General features: G+C 33.5%; 3 protein-coding genes across 3 annotated transcripts; all 3 read left to right on the forward strand.

Annotated features, from left to right (window-relative positions):
- Positions 1 to 9,709: 9,709 nt before the first annotated feature.
- LOC115972503 (protein EXORDIUM-like) lies at positions 9,710 to 10,810 on the forward strand. Its single transcript, XM_031092813.1, has one exon. The coding sequence runs from the start codon at positions 9,807 to 9,809 to the stop codon at positions 10,737 to 10,739; it is 933 nt and encodes a 310-aa protein (XP_030948673.1). The 5' UTR covers positions 9,710 to 9,806; the 3' UTR covers positions 10,740 to 10,810.
- A 6,572-nt stretch (positions 10,811 to 17,382) lies between these two features.
- On the forward strand, positions 17,383 to 18,609 carry LOC115971579 (protein EXORDIUM-like). Its single transcript, XM_031091579.1, has one exon. It carries the CDS (start codon positions 17,478 to 17,480, stop codon positions 18,432 to 18,434), a length of 957 nt encoding a protein of 318 aa, XP_030947439.1. The 5' UTR covers positions 17,383 to 17,477; the 3' UTR covers positions 18,435 to 18,609.
- A 2,293-nt stretch (positions 18,610 to 20,902) lies between these two features.
- LOC115971745 (protein EXORDIUM-like) lies at positions 20,903 to 22,137 on the forward strand. The gene has a single exon (XM_031091773.1). It carries the CDS (start codon positions 21,034 to 21,036, stop codon positions 21,988 to 21,990), a length of 957 nt encoding a protein of 318 aa, XP_030947633.1. The 5' UTR covers positions 20,903 to 21,033; the 3' UTR covers positions 21,991 to 22,137.
- The last annotated feature ends 1,827 nt before the right edge of the window (positions 22,138 to 23,964 follow it).

Raw genomic sequence — 23,964 nt, forward strand, 5'->3', positions numbered from 1 at the left:
ATATTGATAAGTAGTCGGGGGAAATAACCCCTCGGCTATGGCATGAGACCTTGGTTTTGAGGGAAATAGCTCTTCGGCCGAGCCCCTAGAACCATATGCGCGGCTGACACTACAAAGCGTAGCCCCTAATAAAGAAACATAGCCCCTAGTAGAACTTTACGCTAGAACACAACAACCGGCTGCTAGAAATGACAAGGGAACTGTCTCGACCTACCGCCTATGCCAACACACAAGCCTTCCCCACAGACGGCGCCAATTGTAAGGATTCGATTTGTAACGACCCATAACAGTGTTGGATTCGTACGTAAAAAGACCCAAACAATATCATTTGTAGAGTGTGGGTTTGAAAGGCTAGACCTTAGTCATCAGACGGTGGGTTTTTCATGGTATTCATACTTAATTAAGTCATTTTCGCCCTAGGAGTCTTTCTCCTGGAGGCGGGCTGGGAGGCTCTGGTTTTTGGCCATTTTTCCTAGCCTGTACTCTGGATTGCTAACTTTTCCTTTTATACTCGCCTGCGTTCCTTATTCTTTGTCCACGTGTAGGATCGGCATTCCAAGACTGATATTTGTCCCATCAGCCCATACCCAGAGTGGTTGGGGGTGGTTGTAAAAGCTGGAGAGTATGGCTCTGTCAGGTGCAGAGTATTAAATGGCAGTAAAGGCAGTTTTCCTTGGTCGTTATACTTTCCAGCGTACCCTTTTCTATGGACACAGATATTTTTAGATTTTTTCCCAAACTGTTTTCTATACCATTTTTGTCCTTCCTTCCTGTGAGATCTCGGACATGTTGAGGACTGAATCGTCCTCGGCTGTGTCCCAAGGCTATTTTGTACTTGTATTACCAATCCTGAGCTATTGCTCTTCTCGGCTCGGGCCTTTAGACCCCAATGAATAAATGGGCCAGGGCCACAAACTATTGGGCCCCACAAAAACAATTTATGTTTTGACGATTTTTTTTATTTTCCATAAAAATGATGTCAAAATTTTTCTAAAATGAATTTTTTATCAGTGCCTTAAAGATACTCGTTAGCATGACCCGAAAATGAAAATATCCGAAAGTTTTAGTAAATTTAAAGCTTCAAAAATAGATGAAACGAAAATGGAACATTGCTTCCAATTAATTTTGGAGTAAAAAAAAAAAAATTATTTTGGAGTTTGGAGGCTTTTTCCCGTTAGATAATGGAGCAACCAACTAATTCCGACAACGTTAATGAAAAAACGAGAGCCAAAAACAAAAATTTGGCTTTATGAAAATATATTTTCATAAAGCCAACAAATATGATATAGGAAAAGGATTTCAATGAGACTTTATGAAAATATCCAACAACTTCTGGTTTTTTTTTTTTTTTTTTGATAAGCCAACAACTTCTGGTTGAACAAATAATAGACGTGGGCTTTTCCCATGTTTAAAGATGTGCCTTACAGCTATACGGATGCTTTATTTTGAAAAGGGGTGGAACACTTTCTGAAATTACTCAGACCAAGGGACCTATCATCTATATGGGTAGCCGAAACTTTACGCTGAGATCAATTATAGTGATAATTGTGGGACTTTTTTTTTTTTTTTTTAATAAATTTATTTTTAAGCTTACAACAAATGAAGAAAGTAGATTCGATCAGTTGAATCCACTTCCTACTCACAAGGCACAAACATGGAAGAAACTAAGAATTCATCTTTAGGAGTCAAGGCAAAATGAAAAAACAATTATCATTCAAGAATAAAATATCTACTAAATTAAAGATTAAACAAATACAGGAAATTCAAATCAGTATATTTTTAATATTAAGAAAATATAATTAAAAGAAAAAATAATCTTCTATAAAAATAAAACTAGATGTCCTTTTCAAAAAAAAAAAAAAAAATTGACGTTTTTTTCATCATGAAAGTCGTATATACGATTGATTTTATATGCTAGCAATTACCTCTCTCCTAATTATCAAAATGTCAAAAGAAAAAAAAAAATCCTTTTGTGGGGTCCAATAATTTGTGGCCCTGACCCTTTTTTACATTGGGGTCCAAGGCCCGAGCCGAGGAAGGTTATAGTCGAGGATAGGTAATAAAAATCCAAACAGTCTTGAGACACAGCCGATGATGATTCTGTCCTCGGCATATCTGAGGTCTCCTTGGAAGGAAGGGCAAAAAGGGTATAGAAACAGTTTGGGAAAAAATCTAAAATATCTAGGTCAATAAAGAAGGGTACGCTGGATAGTATAACGACCAAGGACAAAGGGAAAGCTGCCCTTACTGCCATTCAATACTCTGCACCTGACAGAGCCATACTCTTCAGTTTTTACAACCACCCCCAATCACTCTGGATATGGCCTGATGGGACAAGTATCAGTCCTGGAAAGTCGAACCCACACGTGGGCGTTGGATAAGGGATACAGGCTAGTATAAAAGGAAAAAGAAGCAATCCAGAGATAAAGTTGGGAAAAATGGCCAAAAACGAGAGCCTCCCAGCCCGTCTCCTAGAGAAAAACTCCAAGAGCGAACACGATTTAATTATGTATGAACACCACGAAAAATCCACTGTCTGGTAACCAAGGCCTAACCTTTCAAACCCACGCTCTATAAATGATTTTGTTTGAGCCTTTTTACGTGCGAGCCCAATATCATTTCGGGTCGTTACAAATCGTGTCCTTACACCTTTCAATATACAAAATTAAAGAGTCTATTAGAAAATCATATTCTATTTTTTTTGGGAACGCTATAGGCATAGTGTCATAAATATAATCATATTTGAATTAAAAAAAAAAAAAAAAAAAACAGAACAAACACACCTCATTTGAGCTACGTAACATATAATATATATATATATATATATTTTTTTTTTTGAGGAACCATTAACCATAAGAATGGGTAGGGGGACCAAATTATTTTTTGGGTTCTCTAGACCAATTTTCAATTTTGGTTGGGTTGCAAGGGTGGGGTATAAATAGATGTATTCTCCAACTTAATTTAAAATACTTTGCCTGTATAGTAGAATTCTCCTACATTAAGGCATATAAAAAGTAAAGTTTTTTTTTTTTTGGTGGAGAATGTAAAGTTTGCTATTTAATTAGCCTAAAATTAATTAATTTTGTATACTTATACCTCATAAAACTATTATTATACTCAAATGAGTCATGAAATACCGTAATATACTATAATACTATATTTGATAAAGTATATTGCTTTGAACACCCACTAAATACAATGAATGAAACTGGTATGGTAATCTCCATCCTTGCTTGGCTTGCATTGCTAAGTTTAAGAGCATGAATATCGAAATCCAATTCCCTGACTCTCGTTTGAGTTTTGACTAACACATTTTGGACTATTTCTTCCAATTTTTTTCCTTGGAAATCTTTTAGATAAAAAAGACTTACAAAACTTTTGTTACAACTTATCATGTAGTGAGTTGTCAATGGTGAGTTTTCCTTTTCGCTTCCATTTGTCCCCCACCAAAACCTTTCCGTCAAGGAATTAAGTTCACGACGCTATGTCTTGAGAAGTTTAAAGCATGACATATTGTAAAGTGTCAATGGCTTGAACCACATATTTTACTAGGATCTCCCTTCTTGCTCTTGAAAGTGTCTAATCTTACCTTCAACTAATTTTCTCTGCAAGGCAAAAAGGCCTCCATCACAAAGTAAGAGTAGGTATGGAGAGATAATGAATCGCCTTGCCTTATACCTTTAGATGGCTTAATATATCATCTTGATGAATGAATACCTCATATATATGATGTGGTACTGTGGTAGTCACACATTCCTTAATGAGATCCACTCATAACAAATCAAAACACAATTTAATTAGTTCTTTCTCAAACAATTCCACTTCACTGCTCTGCTCATATGCAAGACCACAATTATCGAATCATATATATATATTATATTATATTAAAGTTGAAGCACATAGAATTGTGTCATGTATGAATTTAATTTTTTAATTATGTTGCATGTATTTCCCACTTATTGCAAAAATTGAGGAGTATATTAAATTTATGTTATAGGTGACACAAATTTTTGTAAAAGAATTATTTTTTTTTAATATAAGAATTCTATAGTAAATTAAAATTTTTACTTCTAAAATTTTTATTCATTTTAAGACAATTAGACAACTCATATTTTTATAAAATGGACTCTAAAACATAACACACTAACCAACCTTGTAAAGTAGACATAATAAAATAAAACAAAATATCAAACCTGAGATGTTGAGGATACAATAAACAAAGAATTTGATGCCTAGAGAATTCCCTATATTTTAAATGAGTTTCAATTTGTACTGAATATTATTCCATCACTTTTATAAATTTGTAAATGTGTAATACTTTCAGGTTTCGATATATTTAAAACTATTTGGGTTTAGTAATGTGTGTCCTTAGGAAATAAATTAGTAAACCATTTATAAAAAAAAAATTTATGAAAAAATGAAAGAAATTAACAATTTTTTTGACAGTTTTTTCAATTTTTCATAAAATGTTTCAAAAAATAAAGGCTAAAATGTAAAATTGACCCTCTAACTTTTACCTTTTGTTATTTCAATCCTGTAAGTTTTAGTTTTGTCATTTTAGTTTTCTAGGTTTCAAATTTTGTCAATTTAGTCTTCCGTTAGGACTCTGTTAAGTGCTATCGTCTACTAGCCAAAACGACCCAATTTTGGACTCTTTTTTATTTTTATTTTTATTTTTATAAAATTTCTTAATTAAAAAAATAGCTGAAAACGTTAATTACCCAAAAAAAAAAAAAAAAAAAAAAAAAAAGAAAAAAGAAAAAAAGAAACTTAGGGGAACAACGTCGTCCCCTGCCAATTGAAAAGAATCTTAAATTTTCCAAATGTTATACTTTGAGAAGTGAGAATGCAAAACAAACACGCAAAATTAATAAAATTTAATCGAAACCTATTTCAAAACTGCCTAGAAGAACCAGAAAAATGTTACCTTTAATAATACCTTGATTGTTATCTCTGGCTTCATAGGCTTACCAGCACCCAACAAAATCAAAGAAAAGATAGTGTACGGAATGAGAAACCCAAGCACAAAAGCAAGAACAAGGAACGATGAAGAAGACCCTTTACATGCTCTTCATCTTCAAGAAGATCACATTGGTCCTTCCATGTCTTCTGACATCTTCTTTCTTTCCCTATCTCTCACTCTCTCTTTCTCCCTCTTTCTTTCTCGGTTTCCCCCTTAGTCCCTCAGCCCCTTAACTTTTTTCTCAGAGAAATCGGTTTCAAGATGTGAGGCTAGGTATCGTATTGGTGGGTGGGGGTGGGGGTTTTTTATTTTATTTGATCTATACTACTATTTAAGGGGCTTTCTTTGTTTGGATTCCACATTTTTCATCCCTAAGATACCCTCATCATATCCACTTACAAGTTTTCAACTACTAGGGATAGATATGTAAATTAAAACTCCTACACTTTAAAACCATAAACTCACGTACGCTTTGCAGTTTCTATCGCACTTTCTCTCTCTCATTCTTCTTCAGATTGAAGACATTTAGTTTAGCTCTACATCTTCCTTTTTTTTTTCTTCAGATTAAAGACATTTACTGTCAGAGGTTTCAACATATTTTCAGGTTCTATCTTTTGCAAGTTCCTCTTTGTTTTCTTTTCTTTTGTTTATAATTGATTTTCTTTAAGTTCTACTTTTTTTATTTCCTTATATGTATCACGTTAATTCTCTTTTTTTTTTTAAAATGTAATTTTGAAATAAATGGTTCCTTTATATATTCTACCATTGTACTTCTTAATGAATTGTCATTTCATGTTGTAGGTATTGTGATCCAAAGACAGGGCTGCCTTATGCTACAAAAGAAGCATTCAAAATCATTCGTACGTAAACAGTTAAACAGTATGGCTTCCCTTATCTCCTTTAGTAGCCTTTGTTTACATCTATACTACTATTTAAGGGGTTTTCTCTGTTTGGATTCCACATTTTTCATGCCTAAGATACCCTCATCATACCCACTTACAAGTTTTCAATTACTAGGGATAGATATGTAAATTAAAACTCCTACACTTTAAAACTACAAACTCACGTACGCTTTGCAGTTTCTATCTCACTTTCTCTCTCTCATTCTTCTTCAGATTGAAGACATTTAGTTTAGCTCTACATCCTCCTTTCTTTTTCTTCAGATTAAAGACATTTACTGTCAGAGGCTTCAACGAATTTTCAGGTTCTATATTTTGCAAGTTCCTCTTTGTTTTCTTTTCTTTTGTTTATAATTGACTTTCTTTAAGTTCTACTTTTTTTTTTCTTATATGTATCACGTTAATTCTTTTTTTTTTTCTTCTTTTTTTTCTTTTTTAAAATGTAATTTTAAAATAAATGGTTCCCTCATATACTCTACCATTATACTTCTTAACGAATTATCATTTCATGTTGTAGGTATTGTGATCCAAAGACAGGGCTGCCTTATGCTACAAAAGAAGCATTCAAAATCATTCGTAAACAGTTAAACAGTATGGCTTCCCTTACCTCCTTTAATAGCATTTGTTTACATTTTATTTAAAAAATTTGAATTGAAATAAAAATAGTTACATATAAATGATCAATTACTATTTCCTTCTCCTTCCTCACTTTACTTTTTTTTTTTTTCCTTCTTCATATTTTTTTTTTCTTTTTAAGAAAGTTTTATTTTTTTATTTTTATTTTTACCATCATTGTATATGTTTTTGGCGTTAAATTTTTTTATTTAGGTATGTAGCAACCTTGAGTTCTACATTTTTTTTTTTTAATGTATCACGTTAACTATCCTTTTTTTTTTTTTGGTTAAAAATGTAATTTTGAAATGTTGGTGGTGACTGAATGTATATGTTTTTGGCGTTAAATTTTTTTATTTAGGTATGTAGCAACCTTGAGTTCTACCTTTTTTTTTTTTTTTTTTTTTTTTAAATTTTTTTTATATGTATCACGTTAACTCTCTTTTTTTTTTTTTTCTTTTTTTTTTTTTTTTTTCTTTTCTTAAAAATTTTTTTTTTTTGAAATGTTGGTGGTGACTGAATAATTTTAAACGTGAGTAAGGAAAGTGAAGTTTAAAAAAAAAAAAAAATCTTGATAAAAGAAAAAAGAAAAAAAAAAGAAGAGAGAGAGAGAGAGAGAGAGAGAGAGAGAACGTGAGGTGAGTTTGCTTTGAAAACTAACAGAAAGTTGTCCTATTTTGTAGGGAGTTAGATATGTATCTTTATTCTGAACAATTTTATTAGGATTTTCAGGAAAAATAATCTCATCAAAATTTAAATCAAACACAAACTCTAACAAACTTAAGTTGTTATCTTTAATAACATGCACGCTAACGTTGGTTTGTTAATTAAAGTTTTATTTTTTATTTTTTATTATTTATTATTATAAAAATACTTGGTTTAATCCTAATTCTTTTATCTCTCTCAGGTTCACGTACACACAAACTTTTTGGATTGTATTGAGGAGTCATTGGAATGGAATATTAGATAAGTTCGGGTGAGAGACTTTACAAGAATTATTATATGTATTAAACCTCACATAAAGTGGTTGCTATCTAAGAAACTGTTGTAAAAAAATTTCTTTTGTAATAGAAACTATATTTCTTTTGTATACAATTATCGTATATCTCTTGCCATAAAATTTTCAATTTAAGCTTTTATTTACTTATGTTATGGATGTGTAGTAAATGACTAAATTTTAGGATTAAAAAAACTACATTTTAGGAATAGACAAAAAATGATAACTGTCATACATAAAATTTGAAAAAAAAAAAAAACAACATCAACAACACCAAAAAGGTAAAAAAAAAAAAAAGAAAAAAGAAAAAAAGAGGAAAACTTGAGATGTTTAACGGTGGGATAGAAAGTGGGATTTTTTAAAAATAGTACATAGATAGAACGTGGGATATTTTTAAACGTGTAGTTAATGGAAGGAAATACTTGCTTCCCCCTTTCTATGTACTATTTTAAAATCCCACTAACACCAATAAACTTTAGCATTTTATTTTCTTTCAAAATCAAATATTTTAGTGCCTAAATATAAGGATATGGATGGAGAAATTGTAGTAGTAGTTTTATTGTAGGAGTCTTTTTTTTTTCCAAAATATGGAAGAGATTTTTTTAAAAAAAAGAGAAAAAAGAGAGAGGAAAACATGAGATACACATGAGCCTATGTTTAGTACCAACATAACCAAAAACACAAATTTGCCATCAGTATTCAATACCACACTGCCTAAAAAACCAATTAAGCTTTATAAATCAATTAATAAATGATCTTAGACAATTATGGAATGTAACAAATTCTCAATATTGAAAAGCTTACCAAAAGATAGTAATGCCATTTCATGAACCGATAGTATATCCACCGGAGAGGAACAAAAATTACATAGAACTAGCCTCTGAGCACGCTCTCACGTGCGTGCTCAGAGGCTCTTCTATTTTTTTGGGTAAGGGTTAATTTAAAGCATTTATTATAATTTGGGATTAATACATTTTTCAATCACAAAAAAACCTAGGGGTGTGATGAAAAAATTATTTCACCTGCAGATAGGGTCACACCAATTCCTCACCTTAATCTTTTAAATTTCCCTAAAATTTAGCATTTTATTTTCTTTCAAAATCAGATATGTTAGTGCCTAAATATAAGGATATGGATGGAGAAATTATAGTAGTAGTTTTATTGTAGGAGTCTTTTTTTTGTTTTTTTTTTTCCAAAATATGGAAGAGATTTAAAAAAAAAAAAAAAAAGAGGAAAACGTGAGATACACATGAGCCTATGTTTAGTACCAATATAACCAAAAACACAAATTTGCCATCAGTATTCAATACCCCACTGCCTAAAAAACCAATTAAGCTTTATAAATCAATAAATAAATGATCTCAGGCAATTATGGAATATAAAAAATTCTCAATATTGTAAAGCTTACCAAAAGATAGTAATGCCATTTCATGAACCAATAGTATATCCACCGGAGAGGAACAAAAATTACATAGAACTAGCCTCTGAGCACGCATGCTCAGAGACTCTTCTATTTGTTAGGTAAGGGTTAATTTAAAGCATTTATTATAATTTGGGATTACTATATTTTTCAATCACAAAAAAAACCTAGGGGTGTGATGAAAAAATTAAAGATATCACAAAATCTAGTAGGTGAAATAATTTTTTTATCACACCCCTAAGTTTTTTTGTGATTGAAAAATGTGAAAAAATTAAAGATATCACAAAATCTAGCAGGTGAAATAATTTTTTCATCACACCCCTAAGTTTTTTTGTGATTGAAAAATGTAGTAATCCCAAATTATAATAAATGCTTTAAATTAACCTTTACCCAAAAAATAGAAGAGTTTCTGAACACGCGCGTGAGCACGTGCTCAAAGGCTAGTTGTTTTTAATTAATGTTTTCAGTTTTTTAATTAAGAAATTAAAAAAAAAAAATAGAGTCCAAAACGGTGTATTTTGGTGAGTGGACGGCAGCAGTTAACAGACTCCTAACGGAAGATTAAATTGACAAAATTTGAAGCTTAGAGGATTAAAATGACAAAATTAAAACTTAGAGGATTGAAATGATAAAGGGTGAAAGTTAGAAACTTAATTTTGCATTTTAGTAAAAAATAAATGATTAAGTTTAGGGATACATTTACCAGACCCAAACTATTTTCATCTCCATCTTAAATTACCTTCCCACAAAACGGTATCCATCTGGCCTATTCCACAGAAGGTTCTACATATATTTCCTCCTCACTTTTAGTACCACATCCAAATGTAGCCCATTACCGTTTCTTCTTCAGGTCTATGATCTATGTACCTTTTGTGGCTGTTTTAGACCAAATTCTGTCTAATATCTATATTTCGTATGGCCTCTTGTGTCTCAATAACCCAAATAATTTTTCTGATCGTCTTGTTCACGTCTTTGTTCCTTTTCAGCTCCGCCAAACCAATCCAAACACAGCAATCACTGCTCTTCCAATACCACAATGGCCATCTTCTAACTGGGAATGTCTCCATTGATATCATATGGTACGGCAAATTCGCATCCTACCAGCGAGATATCATCACAGATTTCATTCTCTCTCTCTCTTCTTCAACACCCACAAAAGCCCAACCCAACGTTGCCACGTGGTGGAACATCATCGAGAAATACTACAGCCTCGTTAAGCCCAAGATTTCCAAAGTCGTACCCTCGTTGGGGAACCAGATCATGGATCCGAACTACTCCATCGGCAAACACCTGAACATGAACCAAATCGAACGGTTGGCTTCAAAAGGTAGCCAGAAACACGCCATTAACGTGGTTCTAACATCGGCTGACGTGGCAGTCCAAGGTTTCTGCTCCAAATGTGGGACCCATGGGTATTTGGAGAGTGAACTCGTTAATAAGCACAAGCACCACTACAAATTTGCTTACATTTGGGTTGGCAATGCAGAGACTCAGTGCCCAAGCAATTGTTCGTGGCCATTTAACCTAGACATTTACGGACCCAAGACCCCACCATTGGTTGCACCCAACAACGACGTGGGTGTGGATGGCATGGTCATGAACTTGGCTAGTCTGTTGGCTGGGACGGCTACGAACACATTTGGAAATGGTTACTACCAGGGTCCGAAGGAAGAGCCACGAGAGGCTGTGTCGGCTTGTCCTGGTATGTATGGTTTTGGGGCTTCTCCTGGCTTTCCTGGGAAACTCTTGGTGGATGTCAAGACCGGTGCTAGCTATAACGCATATGGTGTTAATGGAAGGAAATACTTGCTTCCCCCACTCTATGATCCATCTACCAAAACATGTTAATTCGATTGTAATTTGAGGGAATGTTATGTGTCCATATGTTGATGTACAGTAGAATAGAATCAACATTTATACTTGACCATAAAAATTTCATCAATATATATATATTTTTTAAATTGTCCATTATTCAATGGCCTATGACCTAAGAGCATCCATTAATTAGACCCCATTTTTTTTTGGAATAAATTTGGAAGAGTTTATTGATCATTCAAAATAATACTAACACAATTTCTCATAAAAAGAAACAAAATCTTTTTTCTTTTTTTTTTTGAGAATGTTAACATAATCATTTTTAAATCTTCCATACTTCTGCAAGAATTATGATCCATTAAAATAACAATAAAAAATAGACCGCAAAGTTAATGAATTATCGTTTTGAAAAAAAAAAAAAGAAGAAGGAATTTAGTTAGTCTTACATTCCATTTGTTTTGAAGTAAAATATTATCAAACTTAAAATATTTTATATGTAAAACATTTTTAGTAAAATATTTTTAGGTGTTTGGTATGACAAGTAAATTTTTTATAAACAAACCACATAACCAATGACTCAACATTGAAATCACTGGTGTTGGAGGCCCAGTTATTAGACCGTTGGAACTAGTAGTCAAAGTTGTGGCTCTAGCGATTGAATTGTCGATGATCACTGTTGGAGCGGTATCTTCAGTAACTATACAACCAATATTGGTCGACAAAATAACATCTTCAGTAAGCAAACTTCCAGCTCTAGTTGTGGTGTGACAGTGTCTTTGAGTGGAGTCTCCGACCACCAAACTATCGGCACCGGTCACTGGAACTGAATCTCCAACCACTTGACGTCGGGCATCAGATGCCGAAGTGATGGTCTCTCTAGCCAATATTACAATGACCTTGGGATCAAATGGGGAAGGGAAGCCACTATTTGCTTTTGGAAAAGGCACAATTGCACTTTTAGTCCCTATGTTTTAAAGTTTTTCCATTTTAGTCCTTACATTTTATTTTTTCCATTTTTGGTCCCTAAAACCAATTTACGCTTTCCGTTTTAGTCCTTTCCGTCAGTCAACCAACAGAAATAGCTGAGGTGGCAGCCGGAACAATTAAAATATTATAAAAAATGCCACATCACCCTGACAAATCAGCATATATATTTTAAAAATTAATTTATTAATTTTAACTAAATAAAAAAAATAAAAACAGAATTAAAAATCAAAATTCACCTTAATTAAGATTGTTCTTCATGTTCTTCAGATTGTTCTTCATTTTACAACTTGCTCTTCATGTTCTTCCCAAATCAAACCCAACAACCAAGAACTCAAATCCATCACAAGAACACAAACCCAGCAACCTAAGAACTCAAACCCAGATCATTAAGACATAAATGAAAACAAGAAGAAAAAACCCAAATTCAACACCTTAGAGATCATCAAACCAAGCAAACTATTCTCTCATCTCAACCAACCCAAACAAAAATTTATCATTAGATCGTTTTAGTTTTAAGTGTATTTACTTTTCTTTAAGTGAGCTATTCAAAAGCATCAAACGAATTTTTTTATTTTTTTATTATCAGACCTTTTTAAACCATGATCTGAGTTTAGAGAGAGCTCTACCCAAAAAAAAAAGAGTTTAGAGAGAGGGAGGGAGAGAATGAGATTAGGCCGGCGGTTTGGAGCAGATCTAGAGGAAGGGGGCCGGCAGTGGTTTAGAGAGAATGGAACTCCAACAATGGCAACCATAACCATAGCCACAAGCACAGCTCTCCGAGACCCACCTCAAATCCACAGATTCCCATAAACCAAATACATCGACGCCGTCCGCTAGCTCCCTCAACTCTCCACCCTCGACTGCTTCGCCGTCCTCTCTCTCTTCGACTCCGACTCTAACACCCCCTCTCTCGAAATCCACTCCCTCAATCCCCAATCCCAAACCCTAACCCTAACCCCTTAATCCACATTTTCTCCACCTTCCTGAATCCCCTCCCTCAACACCAACCCCAACGCAGAAACCCCTCATTGCCGCCTCCACCTTCTCTAACTCCTTCCACCTCCTCTTCGCCAACGTCGTCGACACCTCGCTTGAGTCCAAGTGCTCGGTCCCCGCGAAGGAGCTACACGTTGGGGCTGTGTCTTGTGTCGATGTGAAGGACGGTGGGGCTGAGTGTGTGATAGTGGAGGGGCTGAGATCGGCGGTGGTTTACCTCCAATCTCTCACAGATCAGTGGGTCTTTATAGATCGATGGGTTTAAAATTTCTGGGTTTGTTTACAGGTTTCTTGAATTTGGGTTTGAAATTTATGGGTTTGTTTCTGGGTTTGATGTTTGTATGGAGGATTTGATTTTTCATTTGATGTTCTGGGTTTGCTAGAGATTAAGGGTTGGGTTTGGGTTTGTGTTCTTTGTGTTTTGAATCTTTGAAGGTCTTTGTATTTTGTAGATCTGTGCCCATGTTGGCATGTTCTTGATTTTTTTAATTTCCTCAACAACCTTGAGGAAGAACTTGTTCTTCATGATGGCTGGGAAGAACATATTGTAAAGAATTTTTTTTTTTAATTTAATTTCTTTTTTAAATGATTCGTTTTTAAATTTTTTTTTTTATTTAGTTAAAATTAATAAATTAATTTTTAAAATATATATGCTGATTTGTTAGGGTGATGTGGCATTTTTTATAATATTTTAATTGTTCCGGCTGCCACCTCAGCTATTTCCGTTGGTTGACTGACGGAAAGGACTAAAACGGAAAGCGTAAATTGGTTTTAGGGACTAAAAATGGAAAAAATAAAATGTAGGGACTAAAATGGAAAAACTTCAAAACATAGGGACTAAAAGTGCAATTGTGCCTTTGGAAAATGTTTTACCAAATTTTCAAAGGTAAAACATTTTATAATTTTTTATAAAGGATTTTACAATCAACGAAAAGTAAATTTGACTTTATTTTACATGCAATACAACAAATTGAAAATTGGAAAAAATTTTCTAGTAAAAATTTTACTTTAAAAAAAATAAAGGGTTAAATACATACAACTATCAACTTTTAATTTGCATTGATTCTTTTTCTTCTAACCATGTTAGATCATCATCCTCGGGAGTGAGTGATGGGTGGCTTATAGCATATATACCATCCATACAAACAAGATTCTTAAAAAAATAACCAACAACAGCAACATATCATCACCACAAAAAAAGGGCCGACTCTCAAGCTAGGCCATAGAGACCTTAACGGAAAAGAGCCCAAAAATTTAGATTAATACTTCATCCATCCCCATTTGTTGATTATATTTAGAAAACTCAACTTTTTAAGAGAACATATCTTTTTTTTTTTTTTTAAGAAAAAGAAAAAAAAATCATTACTCATGATCCATTTTTTACAAAAACTTTGAGACTTTATATAATTTTTGTAAGTCTTTCACATGCATTGAAGATTGTCAACTTTAGCCATCCACTCTCTCTCTCTCTCTCTCTCTAAAATCAAAATTTAGAAGAGTGGATTAATTTTGCAACTCACAAAACAATAAGAATGGATATTAAACGAAAAAAATTATAATTGATTTTAAATTTAAAAAACTTTGCTTAAATTATCATTTTAGGCCTAAACAGTATCAAGCTAGCCCTAACACAAACCCATGGGTATAACTGCTATAACACTATAACTATAAGGGAGATATAGGTAAAATTAGAAAACCTAGTGGGGGATGATAATCATGATAAGCCAAGAGGTGATAAAACAAACATTCCAAATGTAAGAGTGTTGTTGTCGTCAACTCTGCCGTGACCTTCTAAGACAAAATCATTGCATTATCTATATACTTGAGGGCGAGATTGCCTCTGCCTCCACTAGCGAAAAGCCAATCTCGCACATGCGATATATCATAGCAATGGCTACAAAGATGGCCCTTGAGACCATGTGCGTCATGTGGCTGTGAGTTTTTGTTGTGAAGATCATGGCTTCCGATTTTGGATCAAATTGAGGTGTGCATGCATTTGACCAGTGAGATTAGCTTTGATTTATTTATTGATTTGATAGAAAAAGTAGATTTGATTTGGTAACAAAAAGAAATCAAGATGTGTTTGGATTAGTAAGACCTATGATTATTGAGTAATCTTTTAAAGATTTTTTTGACATCTTTAATTCACTTGCCTTATCTATTTTTGGGTCACCACTTAAATGGTTGGGACCAGTTACTTCAGAATCAAACCACAAATAAATGTGCTTTTATACTAATTTTTTTTACTGAAATGTGCTTTTATACTAATAAATGGCCGTGTCTAATACAAAAATTTCGCATTTCGATTAAAGAGAGGTGATTAAAATAAGAAAGATTATAACTGATTCGAACCAAGCAAAATAGTAAAAGTTCATGATTGATTCATCAAGTTTTACTTTCAACACAAGTCAAGCTCAAGCTCAACGCCAAGCAAGATAACATGTTTATCATTTTTTTCATTTTCATACCAAATAAGTCAGAACTTATTAATGAGTTCTTTGATTAACTCAATCGTTCTCCAAATAAATTAAATATCACGATTAAAAAAAATTACTCTTTGCAAATATATGATACTCTAATTATAACAAAATTATAGTTAGGAGTATTAGAATTTAATTAGATAGAAATTTGCTTATGAAAATTAGAAAATTAGATTCACTACTGTTATTTTGATAAAAATTATACCTAAGTTTCACTATGTATAATAATTTGTTTACCATTGAACATAATTGCAAATTTAGACAATTGTTATATATATATATATATATATATGTATGTATGTATGTATGTATGTATACACACGTGTATAATATAAAAAGAATGAGACTATAAATAATCAAATTGAGTTTCATACTTATGAACTAGGATAAAAATATTATTATTGTAGGGATGATAAACCTAGTGGTATATATCTATGCATATATTGGGCTGGGGGTCCAATTCGAGGACATTAAGTAGTCTGAAGACGGGTAAATACTGTTATGGGAGTCTGTGTTAGTAAGTGAAGAGGTGAGATTTGGTTATAAGAGTTTGAGAAGGCGGTCCGAAAATAAATGTTTCCTAGGCTGAGCAAAGCCAAGGTACGAAGGTATGGTCTGCCACCCAGAAGCAATATTTTAGGAGATTCTATTGATAAGGATATGCATCATGAAAGCACAGGACAAATGAAAGTTATGAATATTTAAGAAAAAGCTACTACCATCGTATTGAATGCTCTGTAGCTAACTTTCTGGCCGCATTAGTGAAGAAGTGATACTTGAACAGTAATTTACAGCCTTATAACTATCCTCCAAAGATTTTAGGAAGGTGTTGATAGGACAAAGATCAACTCCAGCCATCTGAGCTACACGTGGAGGGTAGAGATGAAAGAAGGAAGGTAGTATAAAATATGAAGAAGACCCTGAGAGAGAGGGATCAGAGAATGGAGAGAGAAATATTGTAACAATAAGAACTATATTTGTAATCAAATTGAAGAATTATATACAAGAACTGACTTTCTCGAACTGTGCCGATGATAATTTTCTCTAGATAAAACCATTCTGTTTTTACTTTATTGTCATTTTAATCCACTATAATTGCTACCCAACTCGTTAGAACCTAGCTTTGAACCTACTCTCTACAAATTCAATATATTGGGCTCTTTAGGCCTAGATCCTTTTACCTTTTTGGGATTAGGACTCAAATTGCGTCCTTACAATTATATTTAAATTTAATTCAATATTCAAGCCTAAAGTTGATTTTGCACTTAACCTATTTTATAAAGGAATTAAAAAAAAAAAAATTAGTTTCAATCTATGACATTTGCTACTGATGATTGCTTTTTTATCATCGGACCAAAATACCAATTGATTTTTTTGGTGCAGGCGAAATTAAAATCTCAAATCCCTTATTTGATGACAAGAAATCTTAATCCGGTGTTGGAGACTAGTGGCTTGCTTTCATTCTTTCTTTCCTCATTTTCAATGCTTAGGCGGGCAAGCATAAATAGGCTTTTTCAGTTAGGGCATAGTCACAATTAGAATCGACACACGGAAAAAGCCTTTACTCAATCATTAATTAGTAGGTTGGCTTTACCGCTAGCCTTATGACTATAGGGATCCGATCGAAGTCCACCCATTTAAGCTAGCTTAAAAAAACTATTTTATTTTTTTTGTTGTTTGTTTTTTTAGGTTGAGCAAGAGCTATTAAGTTTTTATTTGGTACGCAAGTTTAAACACATATTTTTAATTTTTAAACAACATTATATGTATTTTCATACATTTTTCTACTAACACGTATTTAAATTTTTTTTTTTTTTGATGAATGTATTTTAAAAAAAACTAAAAACTATTGATTAAATACATGTATTAAACTGGACTTAAAGTTTACAACCTTAGAAATAAAACATTAATAATAACAGCTGAAAGTCTTATTCAGCAAAAAAAAAAAAAAAAACTGCTGAAAGTCTTGACTAGAGGCACTAAACTTTATACTAATCTGTCCTAATTGAATTGGGCTGTCAAAATTGTCTCACTCTCCTTAGCTGGCCTAAAGCTGTAATGTTATTGACATTTTTATTACCTAAAGTTGACTTCTCTGAAAGCAAGATCATTAAATAAAACAACGCGTTAGCAAAGCTGGGATCTCACTGCATCTATTCCTCCCCTTCCTTGTAGTTTCTCACCCACAGTTTTACGCACTATATATAAGATTATATTCCACCCACAATTCTTGCATTCCTCAAAGCATTCTCAGTTTCATACTCTCATCTTAGTGACCCTTACACAGTTTATAATCTGCAAATTTATCATGGCCTCTTTGGTTCCCACCTATCTTTTGCTACAATTAGTTCTGGTCATCTCTTTCTTCCAATTCAACTTAGCAGCAAGAAGGCTTGCTGATTCAGCTGAATCTCAACAACCTTTACTCTTCCAATACCACAATGGTGCTCTTCTCACTGGAAAAATCTCCATTAATCTAATCTGGTATGGCAAATTCAAGCCCACACAAAGAGCTATTATCTCAGATTTCATTACCCCCCTTTCTACTTCCACACCCACAACAGCCCAACCCTCTGTTGCCACCTGGTGGAAAACCACAGATAAATACTACCACCTAGTCAACTCTAAGAAGCCCTCCACTCTTGTTCTCTCAATGGGTACACAGATCATTGATGAGACTTACTCCTTAGGCAAATCACTCTCAAATCAGCAAATAGAAGAGTTGGCATCAAAGGGTGCCCAGAAAAATGCTATCAATGTGGTTTTGACATCCGATGATGTGGCAGTTGAGGGCTTTTGTATGAGCAAGTGTGGAACCCATGGATCTCTAAAGGGTGCATCTGTTCAAGGCAAAAGCTACAAGTTTGCTTACATTTGGGTTGGCAATTCAGAGACTCAATGCCCAGGTCAATGCGCTTGGCCATTCCACCAGCCCATCTATGGACCCCAAAGCCCACCCCTGGTTGCACCGAATAACGATGTGGGTTTGGACGGCATGGTCATGAACCTGGCTAGCCTATTGGCTGGTACAACTACCAACCCATTTGGAAATGGCTACTTCCAAGGACCAAAGGACGCGCCATTAGAGGCTGCATCGGCTTGTCCTGGTGTGTATGGCAAGGGGGCTTACCCTGGCTATGCTGGGGACCTCTTGGTTGACCCAACAACAGGTGCTAGCTATAATGCAAATGGTGGCAATGGAAGGAAATACTTGCTTCCAGCTCTTTTTGACCCGTCTACCAAATCTTGTTCTACTCTAGTTTGAGGGATGATTTTGAAACGTTCCTACAAGTTAATGTATAATGCAGTACATTAGACAATAGGCTCAAGAAAGAAAGAGATTAATTCTTTTTTTTTCTTTGATGGGAGAGATTAATTCTTTGATTCATTTATTTATTGTAATATGTTTAAAATGATGTAAATGCTACATCTTTTTATAACATGTGCTCTAACTTGTGGTTCTTTTTATTTAATGTATTGATATTTACCATATAAAAGAAATTAAAGGTAAAATTCCCACTGTACCATCCATAAATCATATTTAAATATTATTTATTTAAATTTTTATATGCTTTTGTTTAAAAACCGTTCTTCTTACTTTACAAAATTGTTTATATAGTTTTCGTATTTAAATTATTTGGAACATTCATAACAAACTTCAAACTTTTTTTATTTATTTAAATTAAGGGTTTCAGTTGTGTTGAGTTTCTATTGACTCAATATTTTGAAGTCTTCTTGAAGATGGGAAAAGAATGCAAAATTCATATACATTATTTTTATTTTTTTTAATAATTGTGATTCTACAATTTTGGGTTTTTTTGTACGATAAGTGTGGGCTTAGGGCCTAGGCCTTTAGCCGATAATGATTTGAAGGAATACCCAATATGATAGTTTTGAAACAATATTATGAAATGATGAGTAGTCTTGGTTTGAATTATTTCAATATTAAAAAATTACTTCGTTTGTGTTGATTATGCAAAACTTGAGAATATAACAAAGAATCAATTGGAAATTTGGTTCATTTTGTAGGGCATTTTTCTCACTGAATACTCATGAATTTTAACCATTGGGTGCTTTGCCACTTGAGGATCGAGGAGCCTTGGCCCCTCAAATTTTTTGAAAAAAAATTAAGGAAATATATATACTTTTGGAATTATCCTAACTAATTTGAAAATTTTTAAAGAACATTATCATTTTGGCCCTCCATACCCGAGATTATACCTATACACACACACACACACAAATATATTTAAGAAAGTGTAAAAATCTTATAAAAAAAGTCTAAAAATAATTATAACTTTCATTTAAATAGAATACAATCCAATTAGTGATAAATATATACGTCAAACAATTATAATGATTCGATATTCACCATTTTTAAAATGAACACATAGGTCACCCTATAAGTATAAGTGTTTGTGAGATGTGGGGGATAAGGGTCAGAATTCAAGTTTTTAAGAGAGAGTTTCACACACATATACACTTAGATTAGACTAGAGTAGAATTTCTATATTGTATTAAAAAAAAAAAATGAACACAGTTATTTTAACAATTTCCTCAACAAATAAAAAGAAAAAATTTCTAATTTTCATTGCAACACATGGTTTACTTTTACAACAGCAGTAGAAAAATTGAAATGACATAGGCTTTGTTGAATGCTCTCTCAGTGTTTGCCTTCTTCTTAGTTCTTTCCTTTGGACTGCTGCAGTTTTGTGATTTGCAATTTAAAAAGTAAAATCTAATAAAGCTTCTGTGTGAGTGTAACTAGACTAGACAAGAAAAGAAAGTCAAGCTTGAGCCTTGAAGCTTCCGTGTAGGCCTTTACCCTATGTAGCACTATGCCCCTGACCGGCTGACCACTTTCTCAATTTTCACCATTTCCCAGGTAGTTTACTTTATTTTTCATTTGTTTTCTCTTGTTTTACCTTATAATATATTATTTGTTAATATAATAATCGTTATATTATATACCATAGTCCATTATAAATGTATTTAATTAAAATATACTATTATATTAGCATGTATTTAATAATTTTTTATTATATTTAATACTACTATATTAACATTTACTTAATTTGTATATTGATTATTAAATTATATTTTATATTACTATTTTAGATTCTATAAAAAAGAAAAAAATTATATATAATCCTCTCAAAGATAAATTCCTAACTTCATCACTGATTGGGTGGCAACAAGGTCCATGATTTCTGAGATGTGTTAAGTATCACATAACAAATATTTAGGGACTCATTTGAAATCTCATTGTTTAATTAATTACTTTTGAAACCACTGTTACATATAAATTAAAGATTTAAAAAAAAAAAAAAAAACCTATAGAAACGAAGAAAAAAGTCGGCCATATATAATATATCTAAAATAACATGCACAATATTAGGACGTTTAATCCATTCCTTCCTCATATAAGTCTAGAAGCACTAAATTTTGTGTGCTCTCCCATCCTCGTTGCACAGTAGACTCTAAATTGTCCTATTCCCTTAGTTGGACTACACCTGTTATGTTATTGACTTTAAAAAAAAAAAAAAAAAAAATTGAGAGACTGTATATTATTGACTAGAGAGTGGATTCGGCTGAAACTTTAAAGCGAAGCAAAAAAAACAGGTTGCGCACAAATTGATTAAAAAACAACGCGTTACACTCTGGCATCTCACTGCCACTACTCAATCCCTTGAACCCCTTCCGTGTAGTTTATCACCCACACTTTTTGGGCACTATATATATCTACTCACATTTCTTCATCTCCACAATCCCAGCTCCACACTGTATTCTCAGCTCCTTTTACTTTGTCAATTGGTTCTCAACTTCTAATCTTTAGTACTTACTAAACAGCTCAAAAATTCATCATGGCTTCTTTAGTTTCCACACATCTATTACTACAGCTAGTGCTAGTATTCTCTTTCTTCCATTTCAACCTGGCAGCAAGGAGACTTGCTGATTCAGCTGAAACCCAACAACCTTTGCTCTTCCAATACCACAATGGTCCTCTTCTCACCGGAAAAATCTCCATTAATCTCATCTGGTATGGCAAATTCAAGCCCTCTCAAAGAGCTATTATCTCAGATTTCATTGCCTCCCTTTCTACTTCCACACCCACAAAAGCCCAACCCTCTGTTGCAACCTGGTGGAAAACCACTGATAAATACTACCAACTCAGCAACTCAAAGAAGCCATCTACTCTTGTACTCTCAATGGGTACCCAGATCATTGATGAGACTTACTCCTTAGGCAAATCACTCTCAAATCAGCAAATAGAACAGTTGGCATCAAAAGGTGCCCAAGCAAATGCCATCAACGTAGTTCTGACATCAGATGATGTGTTAGTTGAAGGTTTTTGTATGAGCAAGTGTGGAACCCATGGATCTCTAACGGGTGCATCTGTTCAAGGCAAAAGCAACAAATTTGCTTACATTTGGGTTGGTAATTCGGAGACTCAATGCCCAGGCCAATGCGCGTGGCCATTCCGCCAGCCCATCTATGGATCCCAGAGCCCACCCCTGGTTGCTCCCAACAACGATGTGGGTCTGGACGGTATGGTCATCAACCTTGCTAGCCTCTTGGCTGGTACAACTACAAACCCATTTGGAAATGGCTACTTCCAAGGACCAAAGGATGCACCATTAGAGGCTGCATCTGCTTGTCCTGGTGTGTATGGCAAGGGGGCTTACCCTGGTTATGCTGGGGAGCTTTTGGTTGACCCTGCGACTGGTGCTAGCTATAATGCAAATGGTGCTAATGGAAGGAAATACTTGGTCCCAGCACTCTTTGACCCATCTACCCAAACATGTTCAACTCTAGTATGAGTCTGAGGAATGAACATGTAATGTGCCCACACGTTAATGTATAGTGCAGTATTTTAGACAATAGACTCGAGAAAGAGATTAATTCTTTGATTCATTTATTTATTGTATTATGGTTAATTAATGAAAATTCTACAACTTTTATTATCATATGCTCATTATCATATGCTCAAACTTGCGGTTCTTCTTCTTCCTTTTTCTTACCATATAAAAGAAAATTGCCCTTTGTATCCTATAACTTTGGGGTCCTCTCCTCTTTTTTTTTTTCTTTTTTTTTTTGGTGAATAGGAAATTTAATTCAATGTCTACGTTAAGAAACATCTCTCCAGCATCATCATATAACTGGTACAAAATATAAAAAGAAGGATGTGAATACAAAATAAAACTTGCACTGATGGAAGATCCTTCTGGGCCAAAAGGTCCGTGTATTGATTTTTTTTCAAATTAGGTGAGGTGGACGTGAGTCTCCTCAAAAAACTGGAGGAGAGACCTGCAATTAATGATCAACGTACTACATAGATGAGATGAATTGGATGAAGAATAACCATGGGAGGTGAGAAGGGACCACTACTTTTGCATTAATCTAGATGTAGAGCTTTCTGATGTTAAGATTTCAAACCAAGTCAAAACCATTACGAAGACCCCAGAGTTTAGCAGCCATGGAGTGGCTGTGGCCAATACTTCTAGAAAAACTCCCAATCCAAGAGCCCTTGCTAGCCCTAATAAGCCCACCAGCATTAGCTATACTATAGGATTGCCACATACAGAACCATCCATGTTTAGTTTGAAGAAGCCCATGAGAGGGAGTTACCAACTAATGGGGATGCTATCATTGTGAGCACTCATATCTTTGATAGGTAAGGAGAAGAAGAGGTCGATCTTCTTTGTGGTCATTTTTAATATATTGATATAGAATGAATTCTAAATCAATTCAAAGGCAAACACAATATATATTATAGTGGTTTAGAAAAAGGTCATGAAATTATGATTGGTCTTGTTTTGAGTTATTTTAATATTAAAAAAAAACTTTGTTCGAGTTGATTTTGTTGATCGAGCTTGAGAACACAAAACGAAAATAATGGAGCATTTGGGGGGAATACTCTAGAATGTTTTTACATAAAACAAGCTAAGAATCTACTCCATATGCTAATCCTTGGGTGACAACAAGGTCCAAGCTTTCTAAGATGGGAATGATTCCTAAGCTATTACAAAATGAAGTCCATCTAGTAGTAAAATGAGTCATGGATATCCTGTATGACATAGTATATATTAATTGCTCATTGGATACTCATAGAATTGATGATGCAATAAATCAATTGTAAATACCGCATTTTATACTCCTTACGACTCTGCTCCCGTTCCCCAATGATGTTGGAATTCTAAAGCCCAAGATTGATTTAGGGTTTGATCAGATTGAAATTGACTTGAGGAAGGTGTTTTTGGAAAAATATAACTTTTTTATAAACTAAATAAATCTAATTTTGGAAAATTAAGGCCAAGAAACCCTAGCATTACTCTTTATCACTATCACGAGGCCTTAAACCAATTTATTTAGGACTCCAATAAGTGCTCTTAGATGATTGAATTATTCTTTTATAGCCAAGTACCAAGAACCTTGTAACTTAATTGACATATGTTGGAGTTTCCAACAAAAACATTGAAGGTTCAACTCCCCCACTTTTAACTATCTATATCCAAAATAATAATAAAAATATATATTTTTTAAAGTGTCATAGTAAGACCATTAGCAACTGAAGAGAACCATCTCATACAGTGGTGAAACCAGAATTTTAGTTCAGGGGGTAAAATTAAATTGAAATTATTAATAAATATTTATAACAAAATAAATAGATAATTGTAAACTAGTGTAATTGTCATGATTTTGTCTTTTTTTGAAAAAGAGATCCCTCTTCTCTTTCCAATGTCACTAAACCAGTTTGGCATTCTTAAATGCATTCCTTCTTTTCATCGAAAGAT

The sequence above is a fragment of the Quercus lobata genome, chromosome 12, assembly GCF_001633185.2.
Source record: "Quercus lobata isolate SW786 chromosome 12, ValleyOak3.0 Primary Assembly, whole genome shotgun sequence".
Taxonomy (NCBI): Eukaryota; Viridiplantae; Streptophyta; class Magnoliopsida; order Fagales; family Fagaceae; genus Quercus; species Quercus lobata.